Raw genomic sequence first — 24,869 nt, 5'->3', positions numbered from 1 at the left:
GCCATGCAAGCAGGGAGAAAAAGCCCAAATATGAAACCAGGACTCACCAGCTTGTTCTCTTGCAAGTAGAGTCTCTGCAGTTTGGGGCATCCTTGAGCCAACGCCACCATGCCTTCATCTGTGATACTGTAGCACTGACCCAAGTGGATGTCCTTCAGCTCTTTGCAGTGCTCTCCCAGCTAAAGGCAAAAAGGACATGTATTTGTTGAGCATATGTAAAATAAAATACTCTAAATGTATTTTGAGTATTACTTCACTCTGCATTTTAGGAATAAAGACAATATGAGGTGGATGCATTACAAACAAGTAAATATTTGGACATTTGACAAAAAGATTTCCTGTGTTGCTACTCTGACTCTAACTCTACCTTTTTTAGTGCTTCGTCTGTCAGTTTGTCCTGGTTGCCCACATGCACCTTCACCAGCAGATGGCAGTGTGTAGCCAAGGCCGACAGGGACATGTCCCCAAGCTGCTTGCAGCGGTATGCAGTGTACTTTTGCAGGCCTGGGCAGTGAGAGGCCAGGGAGGACACACCATGGTCATGGACACCTCTGCAATCCGAGATGTTAATCTCTGTCACGTTCTGCCTCCGAGAGGCTATTTTCACCAGGAGATCATCGTTCACCTAGGGAACAGGGAACAAGGGGGGGGGGACACAAGGAGAGACGAAAGTCAGTAGAAAGTTTATAAATGGTAAAAAAAGAGTGTTCAAATGACAAGTCACATATTTGATCCAAGTGTTAACTAAATGTCTAGAGTGGAAAATAGGGAATGTACTGCTCGACTGAAAAGGGAAGAATCATTCCTGAAGACAACGGAGGCTCACTATGTGCTTACTTGTTGGAGGCCACTGAGGTCGATTTGCTTCCAGAACTGGAAGTCCAAGCAGAGGTCCCTCCAGTACTTACAAACCAAAGAGGCACACAGACAGCGCTCCTTCACTGTCAGGTGGGAGAGCACCTGCAGGAAAGCAAAAGGAAATACAACATGACAAAGGCTTTTAATGGAATGGATACATGTGTTATAAGTCAAGTAATCAGCATTTCTACCATTGTACCAAACCAACAGTAATTAAAGACAAAACCCATGTTTAGCTCCCTGATGAGCTCTGACCTTAAGAAGGATGGAGGAAGGCAGGTGGTTGATGCTCGAGTGATCCGCAGCGTCGGAGCATCTCGCCTGGCAGTCGTCGTAATGATTCAGGCAACAGGGGGACGAGTCCGAACTGTGGGGCAAGTCGGCGTGAAGGCCCGGCCCGCAGCAGCCGTCAGCGGGTGAGGAGGAGGAGGAGGCAGAGGAAGAGGAGGAAGCGGAGGAGGAGGGAAGTGGACAGAGGGGAAGGTGGCAGTGGCCGGTTTCAGAGTTTGAGGCGGCCTCTCCCCCACCTCCTCCCACCCCCCCGTTCTCCAGCCCTCCGTCAGGGGCGGCGAAGGCGCAGCGCGGCTGCTTACAGGGGGTGCACCTCTGCACCTCTGAGCACTTCCTCTTACACACCTGCGCCCAGAGACACAGACACACACACACACAGATTTTCTTCAATGCAGGTCAAGACAGAGTTGAGTGTACAGCCTCTAGATGCAATTGGAGTGTTGAAGAACCTCACGCCACCCACATAATGAAACATTGAATCAAAACAGCACCCTTTACCTTGGATACTCAATGTGAATGAAATAAAATAGGTGTGGGAAAGAAAAAAGAAAGACATGCGACTCATGCTATTATTAAATCTTGAGAACATAACAAACTCACGGTGTAATGTTCCCCTTTAAAACACTCAGACTTTTGTTTAAGCTTGGCGCTGTTTGAATCTGCCCATTTCCGTCTCCTATTATAAACAGTTGGGCTGCCCAGTCAGCCTAAAGCCTATGGCCACTTGATAGTAAACTTTCTTTAGCAGCAGCACATCGTGACTGTTGAGGCCATCAGGACAGATTTTAAGCTACAGCGTATGGCACCGTCGGTGCAGCTACCTACCATCTCAGGGTAGTCACTGGTGCAGCCAGGCACAGGTCCAGGTACGGCCACGGTCACAGACACCCCAGCAGTTCGGAAAAGCACCGGCGGCGGGATCAGTTTGGTGGGAATGGCAGATAAAAGGCTCCTCCCTTGGGCCTCCCAGATTGCCAGCTCCCGCGGTGACAACAGGAACTTGGAGCAGTCCTCGGGGGATGAGAGTGTTGCGTACCGCTCGGCGAGCTTCGAGGCAACTGCCGCCCCGATGCTGACTCCACCCACGCCGGGGACACTGGTTCCTGTGATGCTGTTGCGCCGGCACACGCTGCCGTTGGCGCCGGCCTCCAAGTGGTCGCTGTCGTCGTCGAGGCCACTGCTGTTGCTGTGGACAATGAAGCAGAGCATGCAGGGCAGCTGCAGGAAGCAGTTCCTCTTCTTCTTCTTCCTGTGATGCAACTTGCGCGTCCTTTTCTTCAGGCGGTAACCATTTTTCGAAAGAAGATGGCCCATATAGATGATTCAAGGAAACTCTAGGAACAAACGGGAGTCAATTAATTGGTAAATATATTATTCAGGAACAATCTAATGACCTTGACGTGACAGTGATGCAGGACAGGCTATCATTATTAGTATGGTGTTAGGGTCACAACCCAATATCTGAGTTTCGATAGCAATAACCTTACTTTTTAGCAAAACAAGCCAAACCTTTCAAACAATTGAATGACCTAACACAAGCAACCACACAAGACTTTGCTGACATAAAACCTGATGTGGCCAAAGTTGTGAAATAAGTCACTAAATATCTATAAAAAGAATACGTAAACAAGATCTTATAAGGATTTAATTAACTTCCAACACTCGAAAACAAATAGTTCGGTACAACAACAAAAAAGCCCTGAGGTTCTTGAAGTCTACCCCTCAGAACTGTGGTAGAGAGAAAGAGTAGCAGTACCCAATAATGTACGGTACAGTAATAACTATTATGCATATGTAACAAAAGCAAATGTGTTCATGTTAATATCAGTTCATTAGGAAAGACCTGCATCAACATGTACGGGAAACCTGTCACGCTCTTCTGCCAACAATATTCCCTGGAATAAAAGATCGTACGTGCCTAGTTGCTAGATATTCTATTTGAAACCAAAGCATACATTCGAGTATTCACGCTAGACCCGAGTGCACAACGACAACCCAGCTGGATATGGTGATGAAATAAGGACATGATTTGAGTGCAAAGCCTCAAAACTGCACGCAACAAACGAGCAGCGAGCTTTTACAGTCGTGTTGTCGCAACCAGTTGACCTGTATTGAGCTCATTCGTGCTGCGAATACATTACTTCTCACATGTTTGATTTTTGTAAACCCTGCTCTCTTTGTCCACATTGAGGTTTTTTGCGTACGAACAATATCAGATCTCTATTCCCATCCTAACGAGGGAGCAGCAGCGATGCGTCGTCTGGTTGCAGCCGAACGCAAAGATGTAAACATTGAACAGGTGGTCATTTGTTTAGCACACACACGCGCACACACACGTAGTAGTCTTGACTTGACGTGGTGGTGTTTAGCCTGAAGTCGCGACAGGTTTACCTATAACGTTGACCCAGTTTATTAACGCATTCGCGTGAACGCGGTTCGGGTGCTCGCCGGGTTCTCCTGCCTGACAGGCTAGCTTGCCTCCATCACTCGTAGCTAAGTTAGCCGTAGCCCCGACGTGAAACCGTCTCTCACCACTTCACACGGTGGCCCCTCGCGCCGAACGGTGCGCGCATGGTACCGCTATGCTGCACGGTCACGGGGAGGGCTGGCAGGTCCCGGTCGGAGAGACGCGGAGGCTGAGGAAGCCCCTGCTGCTGAACTAGCGTAGTGTTTACCCCAACAGAGGCAGCTCTGCCGCTGCTGCTGCTGCTCTGGAGGACGACACTTCCGCACCGAGAGGGCAGCGGGAAGGAAGCCGACGAGGCCGATTCATAATTCGTCACGGAGATTGGGTGAACCTGCCCCGCTGTGAGGCCTTGTGGGGAGAAGGGAAGCCGAAAGTGGCAGTAGAAAACCATCTTCTTTTATTATAATTAAAAAATCTGTTTTAGAGGCCATTTTTATTTTATTTTGTTATCGTGTATTATGTCAATTATGATTTTCGTGTACATGGTGCGTATTTCTACACATAGATACTGATGTCAGGGTTATCTTGGTGCTGGGTGGAGTCTTAAATTCTTCTTTATGTATTTTGTTTTCATCAGTTTATATATAAACATGTATGCATACTTATAAATATCCCGTATTATAATAATATAACACATGTAATATTTGTAAATTGTGAAATAATAGTACGTTCCAACACTTGATTTGCTCTGCAGTCATCTGCAACAGTTGCTTAAATTACCTAAAAATACTTTCTGCCTTGCAAAGTGGAGAGTGGAGGCAGCTGGGATCTAAATCTAAGATGCTGATGACGAGTTGCAGAAAGCCTAAAGGTGTTTTAGGAGCTCGACCATTAAGGAATAAAAACCAGGATATCTTCGCCTGCTCTGCTTCGATTTTTTTCTCTTTCTACAACTTTATGCGGAACAATAAAACCACTGGAGTATCCATTTTTAAGGGTTCTGTACTCAAACCGTGTGCATGCCATGCACAACAACATAATCTGTCAATTGAAGCCAGGATTGCTAATCTCAAATGTGCCTCGAGGAGCATAATTAGCTGGTGTTGTTGCTGCTGCTGCTGTGTGAATTTATGCCAGTTCTCATTCTGCATTGTTAATTACGCTATTACTATCAGGCTATTACTACTATTCATTCATATGAATCACTTTGCCATTCAGTTTAAGTGACATGTTTAGTCCTCTCTCTCTCTCTCTATTTTCTCTCTCTCTCTCACACACACAGAGTTTATGGGCGTGTAACTTTGCAGCCAACACTAGCTCTTCAAGGCAGAACGGCAACTCCCAAAATAGCAATGCCATTTCGGGAAGCCTCGGGTCCCAAAAAAAAAAAAAAAGAAAAGAAGAAAAATGGCTGGAGCAGTTTCACCAATAACTCGACAAGTAACTAAAGAAAACCAAGAAATCGGGACCACGTCGGGCGATTCTCGTCTCGAAGACGTCGAGAACTGTTTGATTTACGACCAGCATGGAGTCCCTGTTCCGTTCAAGAAATTATATCAAGACAGGAAATCGGTCATTATTTTCGTGCGGGTAAGGAAAGAAAAAAAAACACAAAAAAAACAACTTTGTTTGCCTTAACCTTGCATGGCGACTCATAGGCTAGACAGCCCGACGTAAACTCGCGAGAGGTTAGGCAGATTGAGCCTCATAAAGGCATCGCGGTAGGCAACAGGTGAGCACCAGTCTTACCGGACAGATGCTCTGACCCCCCTGCTTTGATGGCAATGAAGCCGTCATGTCCTCATGTAAAGACAGATGGCTTTGACACCTATAGGCGCTGGATAAGAGTTTACAAAAAATAAGTACCATCTCGTTTTTCTATAACTCTTTTGACGTGTCACTCCACACATCCCCTGCAGAATTTCCTGTGCTACAGCTGTAAAGAATATGTGGAGGATCTGAGCAAAATACCCCGAGAAGCACTGGAGGTGAGTCCTAATCTGAACCAACCGGGGATGATTGTTTGGTATATATAATTATGAATTCTTGCAGTTATTGATTCTGGAAACTCCTAAATGTATGTTGTTGCAGGATGCTGACATTCGACTGGTTGTGATCGGTCAGTCTGCTCATCCCCACATTGAGGTAATGCATCAATGTTTCTTGCGCATCATTGCTGTCACCCACATGTGTTCCTGTACATCTTTTTGATTTTGGTTTCAATCTCCAGCCATTCTGCTCGCTGACAGGGTATCCCTATGAAATATACGTGGACCCGGATAGGTGTATTTATCAAAAGCTTGGGATGAAGAGAGAGGAAAAATATACAGACTCGGGTAGGCAATCACAGCACAAGGGCCTATGACCCCAACATATTTTGACATGGGGATACATTGTGTGTGTGTTTCTGTGTATGTGTGTGTGTGTGTGTGTGTGTGTGTGTGTGTGTGTGTGTGTGTGTGTGTGTGTTTTATCTACATAGCCCACCCAAGCCCCCATGTGAAGTCTGGTATCTTTATGGGACAACTGAAGAGTATATGGAGGGCCATGACTAGCCCTGCATTCGACTTCCAGGGAGACATGCATCAACAAGGTGGAGCCATCATTGCAGGACCAGGTAATCGTTCCTGTCTCTGTCTCTTTGTCTCTCTCTCTCTCTCTCTTTGCTCCCCATGCATATTCATCTTTACACTCCCCCGCTGTTGTCTTCTCTCCGCAGGCTCCCATGTTCATTTCTCCCATTTCGACATGAACCGCCTGGACCACATGCCCATCGACTGGCTCCTGCAGCACGCCGGACTTCAACAGACTCTGGACTTCAGCGATAAGCCAAAGATCGTTCATGTGTAGCCAGCTGGGCAGCCCGACGATGCACACAAGTGGCTTGTTCGGTTGACAAAAAGGAGTTTGGTCCAAATCAATATCCATAACAGATATTAGTGTGTTTCTGAGTCTGTTGTCTATCATATCTGATGGGTAGCTGCCTTCTCAAAGATCTTGGATAGGTCATTCCTGACATTGGACACATTAGTTTACAAAAACTATTTCTGGGGAAAAGCCAGTTCTGGCAGTGAAAAAGCACAGGGAAAAAGCTTGTAAGTTGCCCTCGGTCGTGCCTGTGGTGAGAAGGCATGTGTGATGGATGGGTAAAGGGGATATGAATTAATTACTGATGTATTATATGTATGTTATATAGTAAGATGGTTGTGTGGGTGGTTGCGTGGGCGCTACCACCCACCTTATTTCTATACCCACGTTCCTCGCATACACTATAGTGTTCATGAGACTGCAGAAGTAAAGTTGAATTTCTACTTCTCAGCTGCATTTGTCACACACACACACACACACACAAAAATGGCACAAGCCATAGGACTACATTCCCCACGTTAACAGCGGCTGCAGTACGACAGTGGAGGGTGGGCGCTGGCCTTCTAATCCTGATACGTCAACATGCAGTGGATTTCAGAGGGGAGAAACCTGCCCCTGCTCACATACGTCACCATCACCCGGAGAGGCTGGAACAGACGACGAGACCTCGTTTGACACACACACACACACACACAAAGGCTCACACACACGCGCAAATCCAGAGCACCAGACCATGCCATAATAAGTGCCGCGTCAATACGGGGATACGCCGCCGCACTGCGAAGCAAAGGGGGGCCGTTGCAGCCGCTCGGGAATGTCCGCCGTGCGGACCTGAAGACAACATGAAGCGCAAGAGCGAGAGGAGACGAGCCGAGTCGAGGAAAAGGCGCTGCGCAGCTCACAGCAGCTCAGAGGCGGAGCCAAACTCCAATATTTACACTGAGATAACAGGTAGGGCTGCGGAGGGTCTGCGGGGTGAACCCTGCGAACTTAGTCGAAGAATGGCGCGGAGACGCGACGCGGCCAGGCTTTGCGCATGCACAGCATTGCGCTATAATCGATCAGGGTGTGAAAGAAAAGAAGAGAAAAAAAATCTGATTTTTTTTTTTTTTTACCTAATATGGCGACATCCTATAAGGAATGCAGTGGGGTTGCCTCGTCAGCGCAGTATGTGCACAAAATAAACCATCTGAGCAGTTCAGTTTTGCTTATGTATTTTTGAGCAAGAAATTACACCATAACTTCACTTCACTGTCTGCAGCATTTTATTTTGGCATAGACTGTGCATGGTGATGGACTGGCGTATTCATTCCTAAATGTCATTGTCAGCCCACTGTCAGCGTTGTCCAACGCAGATCTTCATATATTTCGTGGCGTTTTGCTGGTTGTTGAACATCCTTTGCGCAGCTCAAATCTGGGAAAGGGAGGTCCGTCGAAATGTACATCGCCCATTTGATTGGCCGAGGGATCGCCCTAGCAACCGCTTGGGCAACGTTCCCGGGGCCTATCCTGTGTCTTATGTGGAGAACTTTAAACTGGAGTGGGCGTGGCGGAGCGCGACCGACGGGCCAGTCTTTCAATCATGTAACGTCCCGGACCAGTCGTAGCCAATAGCGTCCCGCGGAACACCGTAGGGGAGGGGTCCGGTGGAGACCTTTTTTTTCTTTTTTTTTAGCAGAGTGCGCACTTGCACGAACTCTCCTCCCCTCTTCGCCTGGTAACTTTCCTGTCCCGAAGAGTTGGTCTTTTAACTATCTAGTTTGTGTTTGTTTGTTAACGTATCACCTTATCATACTTTTTATTTATTTTTTACGTTTTGCGCAATATCAGTGGCAGTTTTACACAGTATGCGCAAGTGCTGGTGAAGAAGAAAAAAAACCAACGTCGTCCGTTTCTCTGCTAAACAGACATGTTCAGAACCGTGAGCAAGATGACCGCCGACGACGTTTTGTCCAGATGTGTTGAGTTTATCAAGGGTGAGTTGTTGCGAGAGAAGACGTGCGAGAAGTAACGTCAGACGGGGGGCAAAACAAATAAATACATGTAACTCGCGAAATGGAGAGACGACAGAAGTTTGTGTGACATGCAAGTTAACTGCCTCTTCACGCCGTCGCCCCGCCCCTCTCCTCCAGATCAACTGTACTTCGCCGTACTGAAGCAGAAGATCAAGAGCACGGGCGAGCGGCACTGTTTCTGCGTGGACGAGGAGCTGGCGTACGAGAAGTAAGTGTTCAGTCACGTCGCAGCGTTGCCCTTTTTTGCACACGGATTCGCTGCTCCTTGTTGCATTGTGCCCGTGCTTTTGGGCCCACAGCCCACCCTCACCCCTGACCTTTGCCCTCGCTCTGCGTGCAACATTAAAATGGTCCGCACGGCGATACTAGCTTTGATTGTAAAATCAGGTTTTTGTTTTTTTCCTCTCTCAAATGTATCAGTAGTGGAAAACTATAATATCTAAGTGTTGTGCAATTATTTAGATTGAAGGGAAATTACAATTGTATTACATTTATTATTAATAATACAAAATCTCACAACAGCATTCCAAGTAAAGTAAAACTTTTTATCACAACATGACTGTTGTTAGATTGCCCTCAGGAGAGGACACGGCTGACTTTTTGGTTTTGTGCCAGCGGTGCTCCTTAATAACTAAGTATGGGTCAAATGCAGAGAAGAATTTCCCCACAGGGATCAATAAAGGATATCTTATATATAACAAATACAATAAAGACCTAGTCTTTGCATATATTTTGTTGTCACATTATGAATGATCCCGGTCTAGCATCAAATGCTTCCAAATATAGCCTTTACTCTGTCAGGGTTCTTTACCGTTTCAGTGCAAGGAAGCTGATTCTATCTAGTGAAACTTCCCCAGAGACGATAGCTGGCTGCATAAATAGCCTCTCTGACACACTCTTCTCTCTCTCATCTCAGCTTCTATGCAGACTTTGGTCCCCTTAACCTGGCCATGTTCTATCGCTTCTGCTGCAAGCTGACAAAGAAGCTCAAGGTAAAGTAAACTGCCGCTCCCGATTGTCCTTCCTGCCAGAGAGAATGGGAGGCAAAACCCAGGTCAATCAATATCTATTTATACCTGCAGTATGTAGCACACCAGTCAAGCTTTTTGTTTTGTTTTTACTCTTAGCCCTGACATCCCTGAGTAAAGTCAACTTATGTGTTTTAAAAAAAAAAAATTATTATGACGTTGAAATAAATTAATGATGTTCATGCTGTTGAATGTTGAATGCTGTTGTGAATGTCTTTGCACAGTCCATCATGCTCTCGAGGAAGAAGATCATATTTTACACATGCGGGGACCAGAAGAAACAAGCCAATGCCGCCTACTTGATCGGCTCCTATGCGGTAAGTGGCGCACGTCGCTCATGAAGTGGTATGTCAGCGAGTAATGGCAAGAGGCACCCGCTGATTGTACGCTTGTATTTAAAGGTGATGCATCTAAACATGATGCCAGAAGAGGCCCACAGTCTGCTGGTGTCGAGGAATTCAACGTATATTCCATTCAGGTAACAATTCACTATGATTGTGTTATGTATATAATTTTCTATACTGTTCTTCCCAGAGAAATGTATCGAGGTAAATAAAGACCCCCGGGTACGTCGCGCTGATAAAGACGGTCGGTGTATTTTATGTTTCAGAGATGCCTCATTCGGAACCTGCATGTACAATCTGAACATCCTCGATTGCCTTCGTGGTGTTCACAAGGTATGTCAGTTAAAAGATTTATTGACGTCTCTTTCCCGCTGTGTGGTGCTCCCAATGAAGTGAACCCCCCTCTCACCCGTCCACCAGGCTCTGCAGTACGGCTGGCTCGACTTCTCCAACTTCGACGTGGAGGAATACGAGCACTACGAGCGAGCGGAAAACGGCGACTTGAACTGGATCATTCCGGGAAAGTTCCTGGCGTTCAGCGGGCCTCATCCAAAGAGCAAAATCGAGAACGGTGTGGGGAAGTGTGGTTTTCTAATGTAGCTTTCGGTAAACCATGTCTTTTATTTTCAACACCTTTTTCCTCCCCCTCTTACCTCAGGGTACCCGTTGCACGCTCCCGAGGCCTACATCCCGTACTTCAGGAATCACAACATCACCACCGTCATCAGGCTCAACAAGAAGATGTACGACGCTCGGCGTTTCACGGAATCCGGATTTGAGCACCACGACCTGTTCTTTGTGGACGGGAGTACGCCGACCGACGCCATCGTCAGGAAGTTCCTCAATATCTGCGAGAACGCCGAAGGAGCCATTGCGGTCCACTGCAAAGGTCGGATTTCTAACCCATGTTAGCACGGTAGCTGTTGATGGGGCAACGCTTCTACTCTGTTCTAATCCCATAAAACCTTTTCCTTTTCCTTTCAGCTGGTCTGGGAAGGACTGGCACTCTGATTGGCTGTTATATGATGAAACATTACTGCCTGAGTGCCGCCGAGGCCATCGCCTGGATACGGATCTGCAGGCCAGGGTCCATCATTGGGCCTCAGCAGAACTTCGTTGAAGAGTGGGTGTTCACAGATTATTTATTTTTTTAAATAAAAAATGTGTTTGTCCTTTTTAATATTAAATATCCATGACTGAATAAGCGCCAGAATTAAAGTTCAGAACAAACCATCCGACAGTATTATTTATAGAAGCTTGATTGACAGTCAATGCCACAACTCTGATTGGTGCAGGGAAACATGTGTGAGAAACGCTTTCGCGACCGCGCCCTTTGCAAATGTGCTCAGGGAATCTTAACAACATAGATGCTGGTGGTTTGGCAAGAAAGGGTGTGTTTTTATTTTGTTGACCCGTTTCTACACCAGTAAGCAGAACAGCCTGTGGGCAGAGGGAGATGTGTTCCGGGAGAAGACTCTGAATGAGCGCGAGAACGGAAAGGTGGCCGTCACCCGGATCCTGTCCGGTGTGGATGACATCACCATCAATGGGAGCAACAAAAACCGTGTGTCCAACAAAGAGGAAACTGAACAGGTGAGTTTTTGAGACGTGCGCTCACGCCGCTCTTTTCAGGGCGTGCCGACTTTGCGGCGGGTGTAGCGCAAGGACTCACCGCTTTGATCCATTCATGGCCGTCTATTTGTTTTCCAGTATAACGACGACGACGAGAGAAATGGCCTCACTCAAGGGGATAAACTACGAGCCCTGAAGAGCAAGAGGCAGGCCAGATCGTCCTCGGGTTCACTATCGTAAGTACCTTGCAAGTCTCATCACGCCGACGCAATGTAGTCCTGTCGAATGAGCGACGCCTCCTACTCCTCGTTAGTCTCTCAGAATCATTACACCGTGTTTCAAATCATAATTAGCTTATGATTTGAAACTGTAGGATATCTTGAAGACAAGAGTATTTGTTTTTGTTGGGTTTTATTCCGGGTGGTCATGTTTTAGGCATGGCCAGTCCGTTGGGGCTGCTTTCCCCGACTGCCCCCAGCATGGCATATTCCATTTACCTGTAAGTTAAGGAACCAGGCAGTATCTGTGTAATATTTTAATAACTCTGTCTTTGTGCCCCCCTGGTTCTTTTGAATAAATGTCATCACATGCAGATGAAGTGTAATATAACTCGCCCCTTTTTTCGTCCAAGTCGGGGGAGGTCGTGGGACAAATGGTAGAGTCAAAGTTGTTTTGGAGGACTGGATGGGAGTTGTCTGATATGCAATCTTCCAGGGTTTCTCTGGATTTAGAAAGGCACAAAAGGTGTGGAAGTTAAATATAAAACTGGCAGGATTGGTAGTCTGTTGATTTTTTTTCTTAAATCCAAATCTGTAAAAAAAAAAGGGGAAATAAATATAAAGGCCAAATCAATATAGAGCTGGCTAGTTGCCATTTTATTTTTAGTGGCCAATAAAAGTCATTGTGACAGTCATTTTATTTCTAGTTTATATATATATCATTACAACAAAAAAAATGTATGCAAGGAACAAGCTGGACACCTGTAACATGTGACTAGCCAGCACTATGGAAGCATTGCAGTCCAACCGGAGCTAATGGTGAAACCCCCAACAGGAAGAACCCTGATATGTTTATTTGTGTACTCCCTTGTTGTTCCCGATCTAAATACACTCCACATCGATTGTGCCCTTGTAAATCGAGCTGCGGAAGGTTGTCCGTCAGTGCGGCCGAGGTCGGCCAACCGGCCTCCGCCAATGTACCCATGTGGCTTTGGCTTTTGTTGTCCCATGTCAGGCAGGTGGTAGTGTTCTGCTGCAGCCTCATGGGCACGGTGTGGCCGATGTGTTGCCTGCCGTTCAAAAGATAGCCGAGAGGGCCAGAGTGAGGGAGAGAGAGAGAGAGAGAGAGAAAGTGGGGGAGAGGAAAATCAGAGAGAGAGGATGTGAGGTTCTGTATGATGGAGGTAAGTGCACATCACTTCCTTTTGTTCTTTTCTTGCTTTAAACTGCCAACCTCTTCCTGTAGAAATGGTTGCTGTGCCAGTGAATAGTATGGCTGACTTTTGAAGCTGTTTTTGTTGTTTCTTTTCTGTCTTTCTTTGGATGACGACATGGTTTGAAGCGGACACGCACTGAGTGGATGCATTGCATTGACACGCCCCGCCTTCATCTTCCTCTCACCGAGCTGATCTGCTTCGATATCAGGGCTTATCCCAGATATCCTCCGAGCTACAGAAAAGCTCCATAATTGAGCCTGCTGTACTTGTTAACAACGGCGCCAATTATTCAACTAATCACAGGTTTTTTCCCCGTAAGATCTGGATCAGTCGAATGAACCGCGTTAGTGCTCGGCTTGCACTACTGGCTTGGCACGTCCCAGGAGGAGAAGCGTCCGTCAGGGAAACTCTGTCTTCGTTCTGATCTGCAGTAGTTAACTTTCTCATTGTTTGGTAAAATAGCTAATTTGCCCGCTCAACCGTTGAAGCTGTAGGGTTTTTGGGGGGGAATTTAACGGTAGTACTTTGACGTTTTAATTAGCGGCTTTTAAATGGAATTTTTGTGGGGGGGGTAAACTGCTCCTGATCCTCATTCTAGTACAAAGGATTATACTAAACATTATCCATGAGCTTCAGTGGAGGTAGTTAGCGGTAAAAGGGGGGCGGGGGGGTTACCCGTTCTCTGGAGAGAGTTGAGGCAGAAGGGAGGTTTTGTTCACACATGTATGCCGCAGCCACCATGTGGCTCCACTGTCAACGTTGCATGTTGACTTCCATTGACGATTAGAACGACGATGTTACGCAAATGTTCCCCTCTGCCCCCTTTGCCCATGCATGGCAACAAGCATGAAGCCCCTTGGACATGCACGCATGGACATGCTTCTGTGTTGGATCTATGTTTGTGTCTAACATGTAATTAATGTTGGGCCGGGTTCATTGTCAATAGCCTGTTGTTGTTGGTTTTTTCCATTGCTTTCGTGACTGGATCAGTGTGCACATACCATCTGAGCTTTGCTCCTGCAGATGTCCGTCTCCGCCAGCTTCTTTTCATGCGGTCCGTTTTTGTGGAGCGAAGGTCGATAATGGGATACGTGAAGATGTTCCCATTTTTAGACGTGTTCCTTTCAAACAAAGTATTGGAGCTCGACCGATGTATATTGGCAGGCTGGCACAAATCCCTATTTGCTCATCACAGATATAGCTATCGGTAGCATATTTGGCAAAGAAATGCTTTTTTGGAGGGGATAACAACAATAACTATTTATTGTGAGTTAGATTTCAGAGAAGTTCACTAGGAACAATGTTATCTTTTACCCTACGTGCTATATATTTGTCATAGATTTTAAACAACCACATTACCACCAAAAAAAACCCAAAATATCGGCCACTATTATTAGCTTTTCTTTCCTGTCAAATATCAAGATCAAAATAACACACATCGGTCGAGTTCGAAGCATAAATGAAAGCTCGCTGACGGACGCTGTTGGATGCAAAGCTCTATGAGAGGTATCTCGTCTGATCCAGTCCCGGTGGAAAAGCAGAACATCAGAGGCTTTGTCTGCTGCCCGGACGTCTCTTGTCTCTCCTTCCTTTTTTCTCCCCCCCTTCCTTTTTGTTATTTTTTTGTTTGCTCTTGTTGTTGGATTTGTCCTCCTTTCAGATGGCTGGTAGCCATGCTGCTCTCCTCCCTGTGTAGCCTTGCCCTGTGGTGGATTGTGTATGGCTTCCCTTCTTCCATCCTGCATTTCTGTATAGACGGGTTAGGATTTCAATGAGCTCTGCCGCCCGTCAGCCCCCCAAAAACCTGTCCTGCCCCCGTTTCTGGAGCTCTAACTGAGAATGCTGTAAGTGAGCCCCCAGTCTCTTTTTTTTTCTGTTCTTAAAATTCCCAACCCAAATCAGAAATTTGTTCAAAATCATCCTCTTGTTATTCTTAAGTCTTTCTGCAAGCACAGTAAACTTAAAGCTGATGAGCAGAGCCCGTTAAAAAAAAAAAAACTAAAACTTCAGGGGCTCCTGTCTTGTCTTTGTCACCATTTTACTGTCCATAGTAATTTTATTTTTAGTCCAACTGTTTCCATCATCCATCCGTCTTTTTTTTTTAAACATCATGCTTCGCTGGTTATTGTGTTGACTGGACTGTTAAAAATAAAACGCCGTCAGACATTTTAAGCTCTCCTTGTTGTAAATGATCACTTTGTGAAAAAAGGAAAACCCCAGTTCCTCTAAAGTCGTTTAGTGCCACCCTCTGGCTCCTTCCGGTATTACTTGGCTTTACTAATCCTACCTGGCTGTTGAAGCTGCAGTAATGATCTAACAACATTTAAGATAATGAAGACTGTCTGTTACCACTCTGCCTCCCCTCTGTCCTGTTTCCTTCTTTAGTTCTCTGAGATCTCAGTGGATCAACTTTTCTTACTCTCTTGTTACTTTTTTTCGCAGACAAGAAGAGAATAAGATTCACACCCGGTCGTCGACACAGTCCCTCAGGTAAAGTTTGCAGCGCTGCATAGCTACGCTCTGGAGCGTGACGAGGCTCGGGGCTAATTTGGTGACGTTTTGTCTCTGCAGCCGAGTCGTACTGCAGGCCAGCGTCAACCCCTTGTCTCTGTCTGACCAATCGGACAGCAGGAAGAGGACCCGGACCTCGCTGCCGGCCAATGGAGTGGAAGGAAGGTCAGTGGCCGCATGTGACGCCCGGTGCACTTTTTACTTCACGATAGACCAGAAGTATTATCAGGGAGAGTGGCACCAGAGATACAACCATGACTTGGGGCAGGTTTCTTCTTCTTTTGGTCTGTGCCTGAAGATGAGATAACTGATGAATGACTAAGTAAATAAAACAACGTGTTTCAATTAAGAATTTACATGGCGATAAAGTTGATTCACTTGTCAAATGTGCACTCCGATGGTTCCAATTGATTGAAATAAAAAGAGAATACTATTTATTAGAAAATGTAACGACTAAAACTGTGTGAGAACAGAATTATGAGTGTTAACTCGAAGTCCACTTGTTGGATTTCTATTGGATATTTCATCTGTCTCGTTTGTCGTATAGACGGCTGAGATGTGGTCATGTGACTTGAATGCTGAACTTGGGTCACATGATGGCAAGTGGTCGCATATAGGAGGGAGGTTGTAACCATACTATGAGATGTGGCTGAAAACCCGGGAAAAAGTAAAGCCGATCTCGTTCTTCAGATGATTTAGTCAAATTAACAAATTGGTATACCAATTATTAGGCGCTCAATGTGGACTTTAAATATTGCGTATTTCCCTTTGATGTCATTATCCAGGACCGTGCTGCGTTAATAAGTAAAATTCTGCTCCGAATGTGTTTTTATGTGAACTGGACACAGTTGGAGAAGCAACCAAGAGGCTATAGCCACTCACGGGTCCCGCTGGAGTAACTTTAATGGCTTCCCTTCTCTCTGCCAGCTCCCTGTGCCACACCAGACTGGTCAGGTCCCTAGGGAACTTGCATGTAGTGGCTGGCGACAGGGCCCCTCTGTGTTGGGAGCCATGTGGCAGCCATAGAGAGACGGCCAGCGCCACAGCCAACACAGGCCCTCTGATCAACTTAAACATGGCACAGGTCCACCTGCAGGCAAGAACCCCCTCAAACCCACTCCGAGCCGCGAACCTGTCGTTGGCGGTCACTTTTCCACGAAGACGTGTCATCTGTGCTGTCCAAACGGGGAGAGTCCTATTTTAATTTGGTTTCTCGCCAGTTTGGGCAGATGATGGGATCGCGTCATTAGTGGCCTGTGTAAATCCACACTTTCCCTGTCTTCCTATCCTCTTAATGCTCCTAATCACTTAATGTTCCTGGGCTGGGGATGCATCGACATGGATTACATCCTGTTAAACGACATCCAACTGGTGGTTCATCCACATGTCAATCAAGTTGTTTTACACGGTTAGCGGGATTCAATGTCTATCTCACTTTGAACCATTTTGATCCGAAAGAGGACGGTGTCTTTGTGGTAGTTGGGTGGGGGAAATTAGTCTGCCAGAATAACCCCTAAAATAACACAAACCATGTTTGTCAAATATAACGCTGTAAAAACAGTTAATTTAAATCTTACGGATAGTATTTTGCTGAAAACTGGCAATAATTATGAAACCGTGACTGAGTTGAAGCTTTATTCTTGCCATGGCTTGATTATCAGCAGATGTAGTTAATTCCAATTATAGTAATCGTAAAATGGTGCAACCCAGCCCCGGTTCTTCTTTCCTCCGCTGCTGTACTAACATTATATAATTATATATAGATATAATTCTCAGGTTTCCAAATAAAACTTGCTTCCCTCGCATGTTCTGAGAACAGCAGGTTTCCTACTCCGCCGGGCTATAGCTTCTCTGGACTCTGCTCCGGCCTGTTTAACCCGCTCTGCAGCCATGCCTACATCCCTCAATGGCGCCGATCCGTAACGGTTCTCGTTTCTTTCCCTTTCTCTTCTCCTCACACGCTACAGACGCACCGTCTCCAGAGGACGTAAAGCTCGCAGCTCTTTGCAATCAAATCGATTTTCTAGGCTATGGTATCTATCTGCTTTCCATTTTCTGTCACATTTACTGTTTTAAATGTCTGCTTCATGAGCAAAGACGTTGAATGAAACTGGACAGATTGAATAGTGGAATGTAGGTCAATAGATGTTGACTTTGTTTTCTCTCCCCCTTCATAGCCACTCCATACCCAAAGCTAGAGCTCCTCTACTTCGGTGAGCCCGTCGATCTGGAAATCCCGAGGAACTTTACATGGAATCCAACTTCTATACAGCCGTAATCCATTTACATTTGTGTTTGAGAAAAAAAAGGTTGGCACAAACTAACCAACTTTATGTGACGCGTAAATCATTATAGATTTGTTCGATTACAAGTATATTTTAACGGTAAGGCACTTTTGGGTTTTTATACTTTTTAACTAAGAATCATGAAGAATAGGGATAGTTTTAATCATTGCCTGGTTGCTCCTACCTATTGAAGCATGCAGTAGCAAACATCCGACCCGGCATGTGAAGCCGAGATGTCCTCAGAAATGAGCACTGCAGCACATTCTGGGTCATGAAAATGAACTCAGTCTGTTACAGTTGTAGATTGATTTGGCCGTGCGGTTTGGATGTCGTTGAAACATCAAGTCCATCACACAATGCAGTACTGTGCTCATGTTGTCATTATCTGGCTTTTCAGCTACTGTATTCCAAGTCTGTAAATATGTCAACATTTGATATACTCAGTTTGTATTTTTTAACTATTTTGTACCATGCTATGAAGTGTCAATGGTCCCATTGGGGCTCTAACTCATGTTCATAATCCACTGAAGACATATTGCTTTAAGCACACAGAATCTGACTTTTTACATGTATTCCAAGTAGGTCTCTGGCTGTTGGTCCTGTGCCATGCAATAAATGCATTCAAATGTCACGTTGACGGTTTTGTTTTTACTGATCACATGTGAAGAAGCTCTTTAAACTGCATTGGTTTTCATACCAAGTCAAGCTCCTCTTGTATTTTGCCTACATATCCAAACGACCATGGGTCCATATATATATCCAACTTCTCAGATTCTGTTCAAATAGTCCTTCAATAAAAAGCTCAACGATAAACTTGCCAAAGCATTTATTCTCCAGGAGTTAAATGCTGAACTGTCTTTTGTGCAATACAACAAGTGAAGTACAATAAAACCAAAACCTCAAGAACAGCAGAAACATGAAGTGGTTTTTTTTTAAGCAAGTGTCGTGCAGCCTGTAAACTCGACCGGAGGTAAACCAGAAGTTAATTCAGTTATCTTCCTGACGATAGTGCTGGGAAGTCTTCTGGGTCATCAGGGTTTGGAGCCAGATCATCTTCCTATGGGAGAACACATATCAGGAACACAGGTTAATAACATGCTACAAAACTCAATCTGCTTTTAATATTCTGATTGATTTACTGAGGATTTTCTGATCTTGCTTATAAAAAAAAATATTTAAAAAAAAAAGGTGGTGAACAAATGTAACATCCATCTCTAACTGGTATGGTGGAGTTTACATTAAAACCCACTACATGTTGTACAATAGAGTGTAAATGTTCAGTTATTTAAGGCGTATACTCCAGTAAAAAAATAAAATGCAATATCAGTGATCCAATAATGGAGAACAAACCCTCTCCAGTATGGGTTTGGCTCTCTCTGGGAGGTTAGCCGGGCCACCTCTTGCTCCCCGTCCCCGACCCCCACGACTGGGACGTCCAAGGCTCCCGAAGTTGATGTCCAGAAGGGAGGTGATGTCATTCACAGACCTGCGGAGGAAGTTGCCCTCATCCTCCACTTCTTCAATGGTCCCCTCCTTCACAGTCTGAAGATTAGAGGTAGACGCTAAATATAGTCTAACGCCCAGGCCACTGCCTCCGTCACCCATGTAGTGTCCCCACACGCTGCTAGTCGGCTACTCTTTCAACACAAAGTTTGCAATTAAAGCTGGTACTGCAGTGATTTACGGCTCCATCAATGAACTGTCCAGTCAACAAATTAAGGGTCTGTCCACAGAAAGCTTTTTATAGTTAAATCAATATCATCTTTTTATGTCTGACATGTTCTTCAGATACAAATATTGAAACGGTAGTAATGTTGCTGGTGTGATGACAACGTACTGTCAAAGGATCATTTCCCCAGAGCAATTCCACGGGACTTAAACAAGCGTAAAGTGGGTGGAGAGCCCTCAAGGGCAGAGTGTCATCTAGTGGGGTGGGGAGGTATTGGAAATGGTCTTTATATCACAGGTCCATCCATAAACTAGAGAAAACCATCCTTTGCCTGGTTGACACTCAAGGTCTGTACGTTACAGTCAAATGTCACAGCAAGATACGGTTTTACAATATTGCGTCAGTATTCACAAGCAAGTTCTTAACATGGCTCCACTTTCATCAGGGCGTTTTCTTCTGAACAGATTCAATAAAGTGCTTCACATTCTCACCTCCACGCGCTTTGACTGGTGGATGACTTTGGCTTTGGAGGGAATCTGGTTCTCAGATTTGCGGATATTAAACTCTGCTTTGGGACGACTCGTCTCCTGCAGAGCCTTCCACTCGTCCAGGGTCATCTCCATGGCAACCTGGACCAGCACTTCCCCATTCTCTTCTTCCATCGCTCTATCATAATCATAATGTCTGTCAGTCCACTTTCTCACATTTCTACATTTTAAAATGTAAATCTAGTTTGACGCTACCTAAATGTGTTTAATGGATCCTTGCAAAAAGAGAAAAATTAAATGTTGACATTGTTGCAAATTTATAACCAACAAAAATATTATGACAGTCACGTCTATTAAAGAACCAAATAAATCTTAGTCGACTAGAGACTAAAACAACCGGCGAGTAGCCTAATCAAAGGGGCTGCCCTAAATGTCACTGTTGACCAATTAAACAGCCTTGAACCCGGGGACGTTGCACTAATGTCCTTATAAAGAAAGATGCCTCACCGATTCTCTTCCATCGCACGCGTTTGAGGCTCCTCAGATTTGACGAGTGTATGGGGGATCACCTCCATGGACTCATTTCTGAGATATATAAAAAAAGAATTACAAATTTAAAAAAACATCTGTACTGTGCCAAAAGTGACAGAAAGTTATTTTACATGGTGGTTAATGAAACTGCACTTACCTTGCAGTTTCTTCAGCACTGCCCCAGTTCCAGGGTCCTCTGCCTCCTCTCTTTTCTTCAGGAGAGATTCCTCTGCAAAGCATGTTACAAAAATTGCGAATAAACCATTAAGAAATAAAAACTTTCAAATGGACTGTTACATGAACAAAAAAGGCTTACGTTCCGCTTTGTCGATCATATTCTCTCTTGCCCCTGAGGTCATAGTTGTCAGAGTTCCTCGAGTATCCTACTCCACCACCACCACCAAAACCTCTTCCTCCTCCTCCACCTCCACCTCCACCTCCTCCTGCTCTCCTACCTCTGTTCCCCCCTCTGCCCCTGGGGTCGGAGTCTGCATTATAGGATGGTCTGAGGACCAAAGAAAATAAAAAAATAAATATCTCAATTTATTTCTGTGACAGCTCCTACATTTTAAAGTATTGTTCTAGACTGTCACTTATCTTCTCTCATTTTGAAAGAAAAAAAACAACATTAGGTGACAATTACAGGAGAATGGTAATTCTAAGATATCAGCCAACAGTACCATTTACAAGTTAATAAAATAAGATAATCCTTTATTCATTCTAAAGTGGGGACATTTACAGGATTACAGACCAAGCAAGGCTGTAGCAGCAAAACCTCTTACTGTATTAAAATAAAATAAATCATGAACTTCTTGTATTGTTTAAGTGGAAGAAGATGTCACTTCTTACAACAGTTGTAGCCTTACTCATTTAAAACTTAGTTAGGGGAAATGGGTTATATTATTGCATTTAAATGTGTGCCCAACTGTATGAAACTCTAGATTTGTGGTTGATGGGTGTAAAAGTAACATTTTATATATGGGACACATTTAACAGTGGTGGTGCTGTATAAACAGAATGTGTAGAGAAACCAATAAGGAGTTGTAGCCTCAGTTTGTAGGAGAACACATACCTTGAGATGGAAAACTCCTGTGGATACTCTTCTTTGTTGGCCCAACGCTCCCCAAAGGCAGCTCTCTTTGTGCCCCCATAGGCCTCCTCTCTCCCATCTGCCCTCTCTTTCACTGGTCCAGGAAGCACCTGCTGCTGACGAACTAAAGAAACAAAGTGAGGTTGTGAGATATTTAGTGGTATACGAAAATAATGAAATACTTGTGTCAGGAGAAATCAAGCATCAGTACCCTTGTTTGAACTAATAATCTATGAATCCCCACATATTAGTTTACAATAACATTTTTAAAAAACATTGCTTTAAATCTTCCAGGTATCATTTAGTCGTTATCCCCGATTATAAAACCATTTCCCAATCCCAATTTATTTACTGTTTATTTGATAGGGACAGATACAATATACGTAGATAACTGAAACCTTCATCCAACAAAAAGGAAAGAATGGATATGAAAACCTCAATGATGCAACAACAAAAAAACGCCTCTTTTTTTTTTTTACAAAATCATAGATGGCTGGTTGTCATGTCATGAATACAACAATGCATTGAAATGCAGTTCTGAATGTGCTATACAATTAGGATGCAAACCCTGACAGCATGAACATGTGCTCAGCAGCCTCTCTGACTTTGCACCATCAGCAAAAGGGCCACTCTGGGCCAAGCCATCAATCCAGAAATACTAGCAGCTGGCAGAATAGTTGTGGATGTTGTGCCAAGCAGTGAGCTGACCTGGAGCCGGGTCTTGAACTTCCGACCCAACATGAACGCGTCTCTCCTTCTGCGATTCCTTCTGACCAGATTTCTTCTGCTTGCCTTTCTTCTCCCCGTCTTGACTCTTCTTCTTTTTCTCCTTCTCCATTTCCACTTTGCTGATCAGGTCGAAAGGGTCCGCCTCGTCATCGAGGAGATCCCCGTACCTGTTCGCCACAGCGCACCCGTAAGCGTCCGGGAGCATTTTTAGCCTGTGTTTGATGAGAAAAAAAGAGCACAGTTCAAAAGCCCGATTCCTATTCTTAAAATCCCACAAATAACAGTTACTAAACAGCGACGACTAGACTGAAGTAACGACCGATTTCGTGTGCAGCTACACCAGACCAGAGCTCCGGATGGTGACTTTCTGCCTCAGTGAAACAAACAAATAGCCACTGCAGTTTGTCGACACTTTTAAATGTTTACACCTGTGGGGACAAGCGAGACCACGCCCCCTGCGCTCACCAAATTGCTCTTCTGTAATCAATATTCATTAATTTGGCTCAAATCTTCATCCAACAATGGCGGATTTATTCTGTTTAGTCTGATCCTGCTGCCCGAATTGGCACAGGAACAAGGAAGATTATATTTATCAACGATTAAAACCAAATAACTTTTGATTGATAAATATGAACATGTTTAAGTTATTATCACACCAGCCAATTGTAAGTTAACGTATCAGAAACATAATTTAGTTTCCTTTAAAAGTAAAAGCTAAAGTAGCTTAACGTTTACTCTAACTAAATAATAAAGAACACCAGTCAACTATTTTAATAAACAAAATACTATGTCTTACATTTCCAGAAAGACGAGTAGTGAGAATATGATGCGCAGGTAAACGATCATGTTAGCTAACGTTAGCTATGCATATTTTAAATATATAACGTTTAAAAGGTTCACCTTAGTGAGACCATTATAGCCCTAATATGTAGCTAGTATTTTACTATGACAACAATAGTTGATGCCTCTAACTAACCCAAACTTGTTTTTAGCACATAGTTTGACAGATTAAGTTAAATTGATATTTAACTAACGTTAGCTTAGCTCATAGTTAACCCTTTGTGTGCGCGAGCTACTTTTGTTAATAGGGTAAATCGGGTGTAAATTAGGCGTCTGCCCTGTTTTAGATAACTAGCGTTATATCAAAGATAAACGGGTCCTTGTCGGTTGTCAGATTAAAATCAGTGTCGTACCTTATTTTACCGACTTTGCATCAATTCCCTGAGTTATTATTTTATATTTCCCGAGTTAGTCTATTCCCTGACTGGCATGTTCCCTGCAACCTAAGTTACCTGTCGGTGATCCGCAGCTGATCCCGTCTCGAGACGATGGTGGCTGATGAGGCTAAACCGGACCTACTTCAAGGTGGACCAGTGTAACTTGCTCATGTCAAACAACGTTTTCTATCAAATGTATTAGAATAAAAACCTAAAACTAACTATTTACTCTTGTTTTATTTTTTCCCAGTCTGACATTACATTAAATTACTAGAGTTTCCTCGATAAATAACCAACATTGTAAAGTGTGTCTAAGTGAATTTAGTAGTGATTTGATTAAGTATTGAACTCAGCTGTGTTTGGGTGTCTGTACTGTTCCATGCCAGGGAAAGTAAAGAAGGAAATCGCTTTGATATCAAGAAGGGTGGATGCTATAGTATCAACCGCTGTGTCAATCATGATCTCAATGTATAAGGGGGTTAGGCTGCTCCATTCAAATGTATAATTTAATACAACAAAGAGTGAGAGTGTGGGCTCTAAGAGGTGAGGTCTTTCTTACAGGCAGTTTCAATTAAAGTCAATCAAACTTTATTTCAGACTCAGGGTCCAGTTAGAACAGGACATTAATTAGGATAAAGTACATTCAAAAGCACAATAAAAGTACATATCGGCCTACAAAGAGACAGCTGTACCAATGTCTCCACAGCTGGGACTGGTGGCTGTAGTGTACTACTAAACCTTATGTTTGATAAAAGCAAGATGATTTCATTTTCAGACTCATTAAGCCGGCAATTTATACATACGGTTTGGAAAGTATTGACTCCTGCAGCCACAAACATTTAACTAGCACTACACCAATTAAGTAAAAATCTCCTGGCATCATCATAAGCTACTTGAAATGCTTTTTTGCATTTCGGCCATAAGAGTGCAGTATAGAGGCGTGTACAATATGCTCCAATGTGCTCCAAACAGAGACAACTTCACTCCATCAGGACACATACTACACGTGCGTGAGAGAAGGTTTGCTTGTGCATACATCCTACCCATTTCTAAATATCATCATCATCGGTCATATGTTCTGTAATGAATGTCCAAGATATTTTACCTGATCGCAGACACCAAGATTGTTGTAAGACAATATGAAGTCAGTTGATTTAGACCAGGGGTCTCAAACTCAATTTACCTGGGGGCGCTGGAGCTAGAGTCTGGGTGAGGCTGGGCCGCATCAAGTATTTAAAAAAAAGTACAACTGATCCAATCTTTATTAATAACAATTCAGAAGATGAACAGGTTCTTCAGAGTATTAACGAACATGAACGGCTCTTCAGAACATGAACGGTTAAACGGGTTCTTCAGAACATGAATGGTTGAACAGGTTCTTCAGAACGGTTCTTCAGGACAGGAATGTTTGAACAGGTTCTTCAGAATATGAACGGTTCTTCAGAACATGAATGTTTGAACAGGTTCTTCAGAACAAGAACGGTTCTTCAGGACATGAATGGTTGAACAGGTTCTTCAGAACAAGAACGGT

At 44.3% G+C, this 24,869-nt stretch overlaps 4 protein-coding genes across 9 annotated transcripts in view; 2 read left to right on the top strand and 2 right to left on the bottom strand.

The window, feature by feature from the left end:
• Positions 1-3,883, bottom strand: part of fbxl17 (F-box and leucine-rich repeat protein 17) — a 190,284-nt gene extending 186,401 nt beyond the window's left edge. The window contains exons 1-6 of one of the 4 annotated variants that reach the window (XM_034542048.1): positions 3,682-3,883; positions 1,975-2,483; positions 1,114-1,494; positions 838-960; positions 368-625; positions 48-179 (exon numbers count right to left, since the gene is read on the bottom strand). In XM_034542048.1, the coding sequence (XP_034397939.1) occupies positions 48-179; positions 368-625; positions 838-960; positions 1,114-1,494; positions 1,975-2,463 (1,383 nt within the window). In that variant the 5' untranslated portion in view covers positions 2,464-2,483; positions 3,682-3,883. Of the gene's footprint in view, positions 1-47; positions 180-367; positions 626-837; positions 961-1,113; positions 1,495-1,974; positions 2,484-3,540; positions 3,654-3,681 lie in introns of those variants that run through there. The other 3 variants (XM_034542051.1, XM_034542050.1, XM_034542049.1) reach the window with 3 other exon arrangements.
• A 1,080-nt stretch (positions 3,884-4,963) lies between these two features.
• On the top strand, positions 4,964-6,806 carry prxl2c (peroxiredoxin like 2C). The gene is made up of 6 exons (XM_034542052.1): positions 4,964-5,146; positions 5,476-5,544; positions 5,648-5,701; positions 5,787-5,892; positions 6,039-6,173; positions 6,276-6,806. Exons 1-6 carry the CDS (start codon positions 4,964-4,966, stop codon positions 6,404-6,406), a joined length of 678 nt encoding a protein of 225 aa, XP_034397943.1. The 3' UTR covers positions 6,407-6,806.
• A 245-nt stretch (positions 6,807-7,051) lies between these two features.
• On the top strand, positions 7,052-18,245 carry cdc14b (cell division cycle 14B). Of its 3 annotated transcripts, none has more exons than XR_004609950.1 (15): positions 7,052-7,375; positions 8,557-8,647; positions 9,356-9,431; positions 9,692-9,784; positions 9,869-9,945; positions 10,078-10,144; positions 10,232-10,382; positions 10,470-10,700; positions 10,796-10,934; positions 11,239-11,404; positions 11,522-11,619; positions 15,261-15,308; positions 15,390-15,494; positions 16,178-16,425; positions 17,507-18,245. XR_004609950.1 is itself a non-coding variant. In XM_034541153.1 (15 exons), the coding sequence occupies exons 1-15, from the start codon at positions 7,267-7,269 to the stop codon at positions 17,525-17,527; spliced, it is 1,641 nt and encodes a 546-aa protein (XP_034397044.1). In that variant the 5' UTR covers positions 7,052-7,266; the 3' UTR covers positions 17,528-18,245. The 3 variants fall into 3 exon arrangements, 2 of the variants coding, with proteins under 2 accessions (XP_034397044.1, XP_034397045.1); XM_034541153.1 differs by having other exon boundaries at positions 16,257-16,425; XM_034541154.1 differs by lacking the exon at positions 7,052-7,375 and adding an exon at positions 8,075-8,400 and having other exon boundaries at positions 16,257-16,425; positions 17,507-18,244.
• A 180-nt stretch (positions 18,246-18,425) lies between these two features.
• Positions 18,426-23,415, bottom strand: LOC117736096 (intracellular hyaluronan-binding protein 4-like). Its single transcript, XM_034541155.1, has 9 exons — positions 23,315-23,415; positions 22,101-22,333; positions 21,375-21,516; positions 20,619-20,807; positions 20,460-20,531; positions 20,279-20,356; positions 19,775-19,949; positions 18,965-19,156; positions 18,426-18,671 (listed from the first exon to the last, which is right to left on the bottom strand). The coding sequence occupies exons 2-9, from the start codon at positions 22,324-22,326 to the stop codon at positions 18,606-18,608; spliced, it is 1,140 nt and encodes a 379-aa protein (XP_034397046.1). The 5' UTR covers positions 22,327-22,333; positions 23,315-23,415; the 3' UTR covers positions 18,426-18,605.
• Positions 23,416-24,869: the final 1,454 nt, after the last annotated feature.

Source organism: Cyclopterus lumpus, chromosome 9 (genome assembly GCF_009769545.1).
Source record: "Cyclopterus lumpus isolate fCycLum1 chromosome 9, fCycLum1.pri, whole genome shotgun sequence".
Classification (NCBI taxonomy): Eukaryota; Metazoa; Chordata; class Actinopteri; order Perciformes; family Cyclopteridae; genus Cyclopterus; species Cyclopterus lumpus.
Note: the sequence above shows the minus strand (reverse complement) of the source record. Positions and strands in the feature narration are given on the sequence as shown.

What these genes read in the sequence shown, in the direction of transcription:
- cdc14b (XM_034541153.1), top strand. Translation starts at nt 7,267, where the DNA reads ATGAAGCGCAAGAGCGAGAGGAGACGAGCCGAGTCGAGGAAAAGGCGC. An exon ending in TATTTACACTGAGATAACAG is followed by an intron (nt 7,376 to 8,556) that starts GTAGGGCTGCGG and finishes CCTCTCCTCCAG; the next exon opens with ATCAACTGTACTTCGCCGTA. An exon ending in GAGGAGCTGGCGTACGAGAA is followed by an intron (nt 8,648 to 9,355) that starts GTAAGTGTTCAG and finishes CTCTCATCTCAG; the next exon opens with CTTCTATGCAGACTTTGGTC.
- prxl2c (XM_034542052.1), top strand. Translation starts at nt 4,964, where the DNA reads ATGGCTGGAGCAGTTTCACCAATAACTCGACAAGTAACTAAAGAAAAC. An exon ending in CGGTCATTATTTTCGTGCGG is followed by an intron (nt 5,147 to 5,475) that starts GTAAGGAAAGAA and finishes CATCCCCTGCAG; the next exon opens with AATTTCCTGTGCTACAGCTG. An exon ending in CTGCTCATCCCCACATTGAG is followed by an intron (nt 5,702 to 5,786) that starts GTAATGCATCAA and finishes TTCAATCTCCAG; the next exon opens with CCATTCTGCTCGCTGACAGG.
- LOC117736096 (XM_034541155.1), bottom strand. Translation starts at nt 22,326, where the DNA reads ATGCTCCCGGACGCTTACGGGTGCGCTGTGGCGAACAGGTACGGGGAT. An exon ending in TATGATCGACAAAGCGGAAC is followed by an intron (nt 20,532 to 20,618) that starts GTAAGCCTTTTT and finishes CATGCTTTGCAG; the next exon opens with AGGAATCTCTCCTGAAGAAA. An exon ending in AGTGCTGAAGAAACTGCAAG is followed by an intron (nt 20,357 to 20,459) that starts GTAAGTGCAGTT and finishes TATATATCTCAG; the next exon opens with AAATGAGTCCATGGAGGTGA.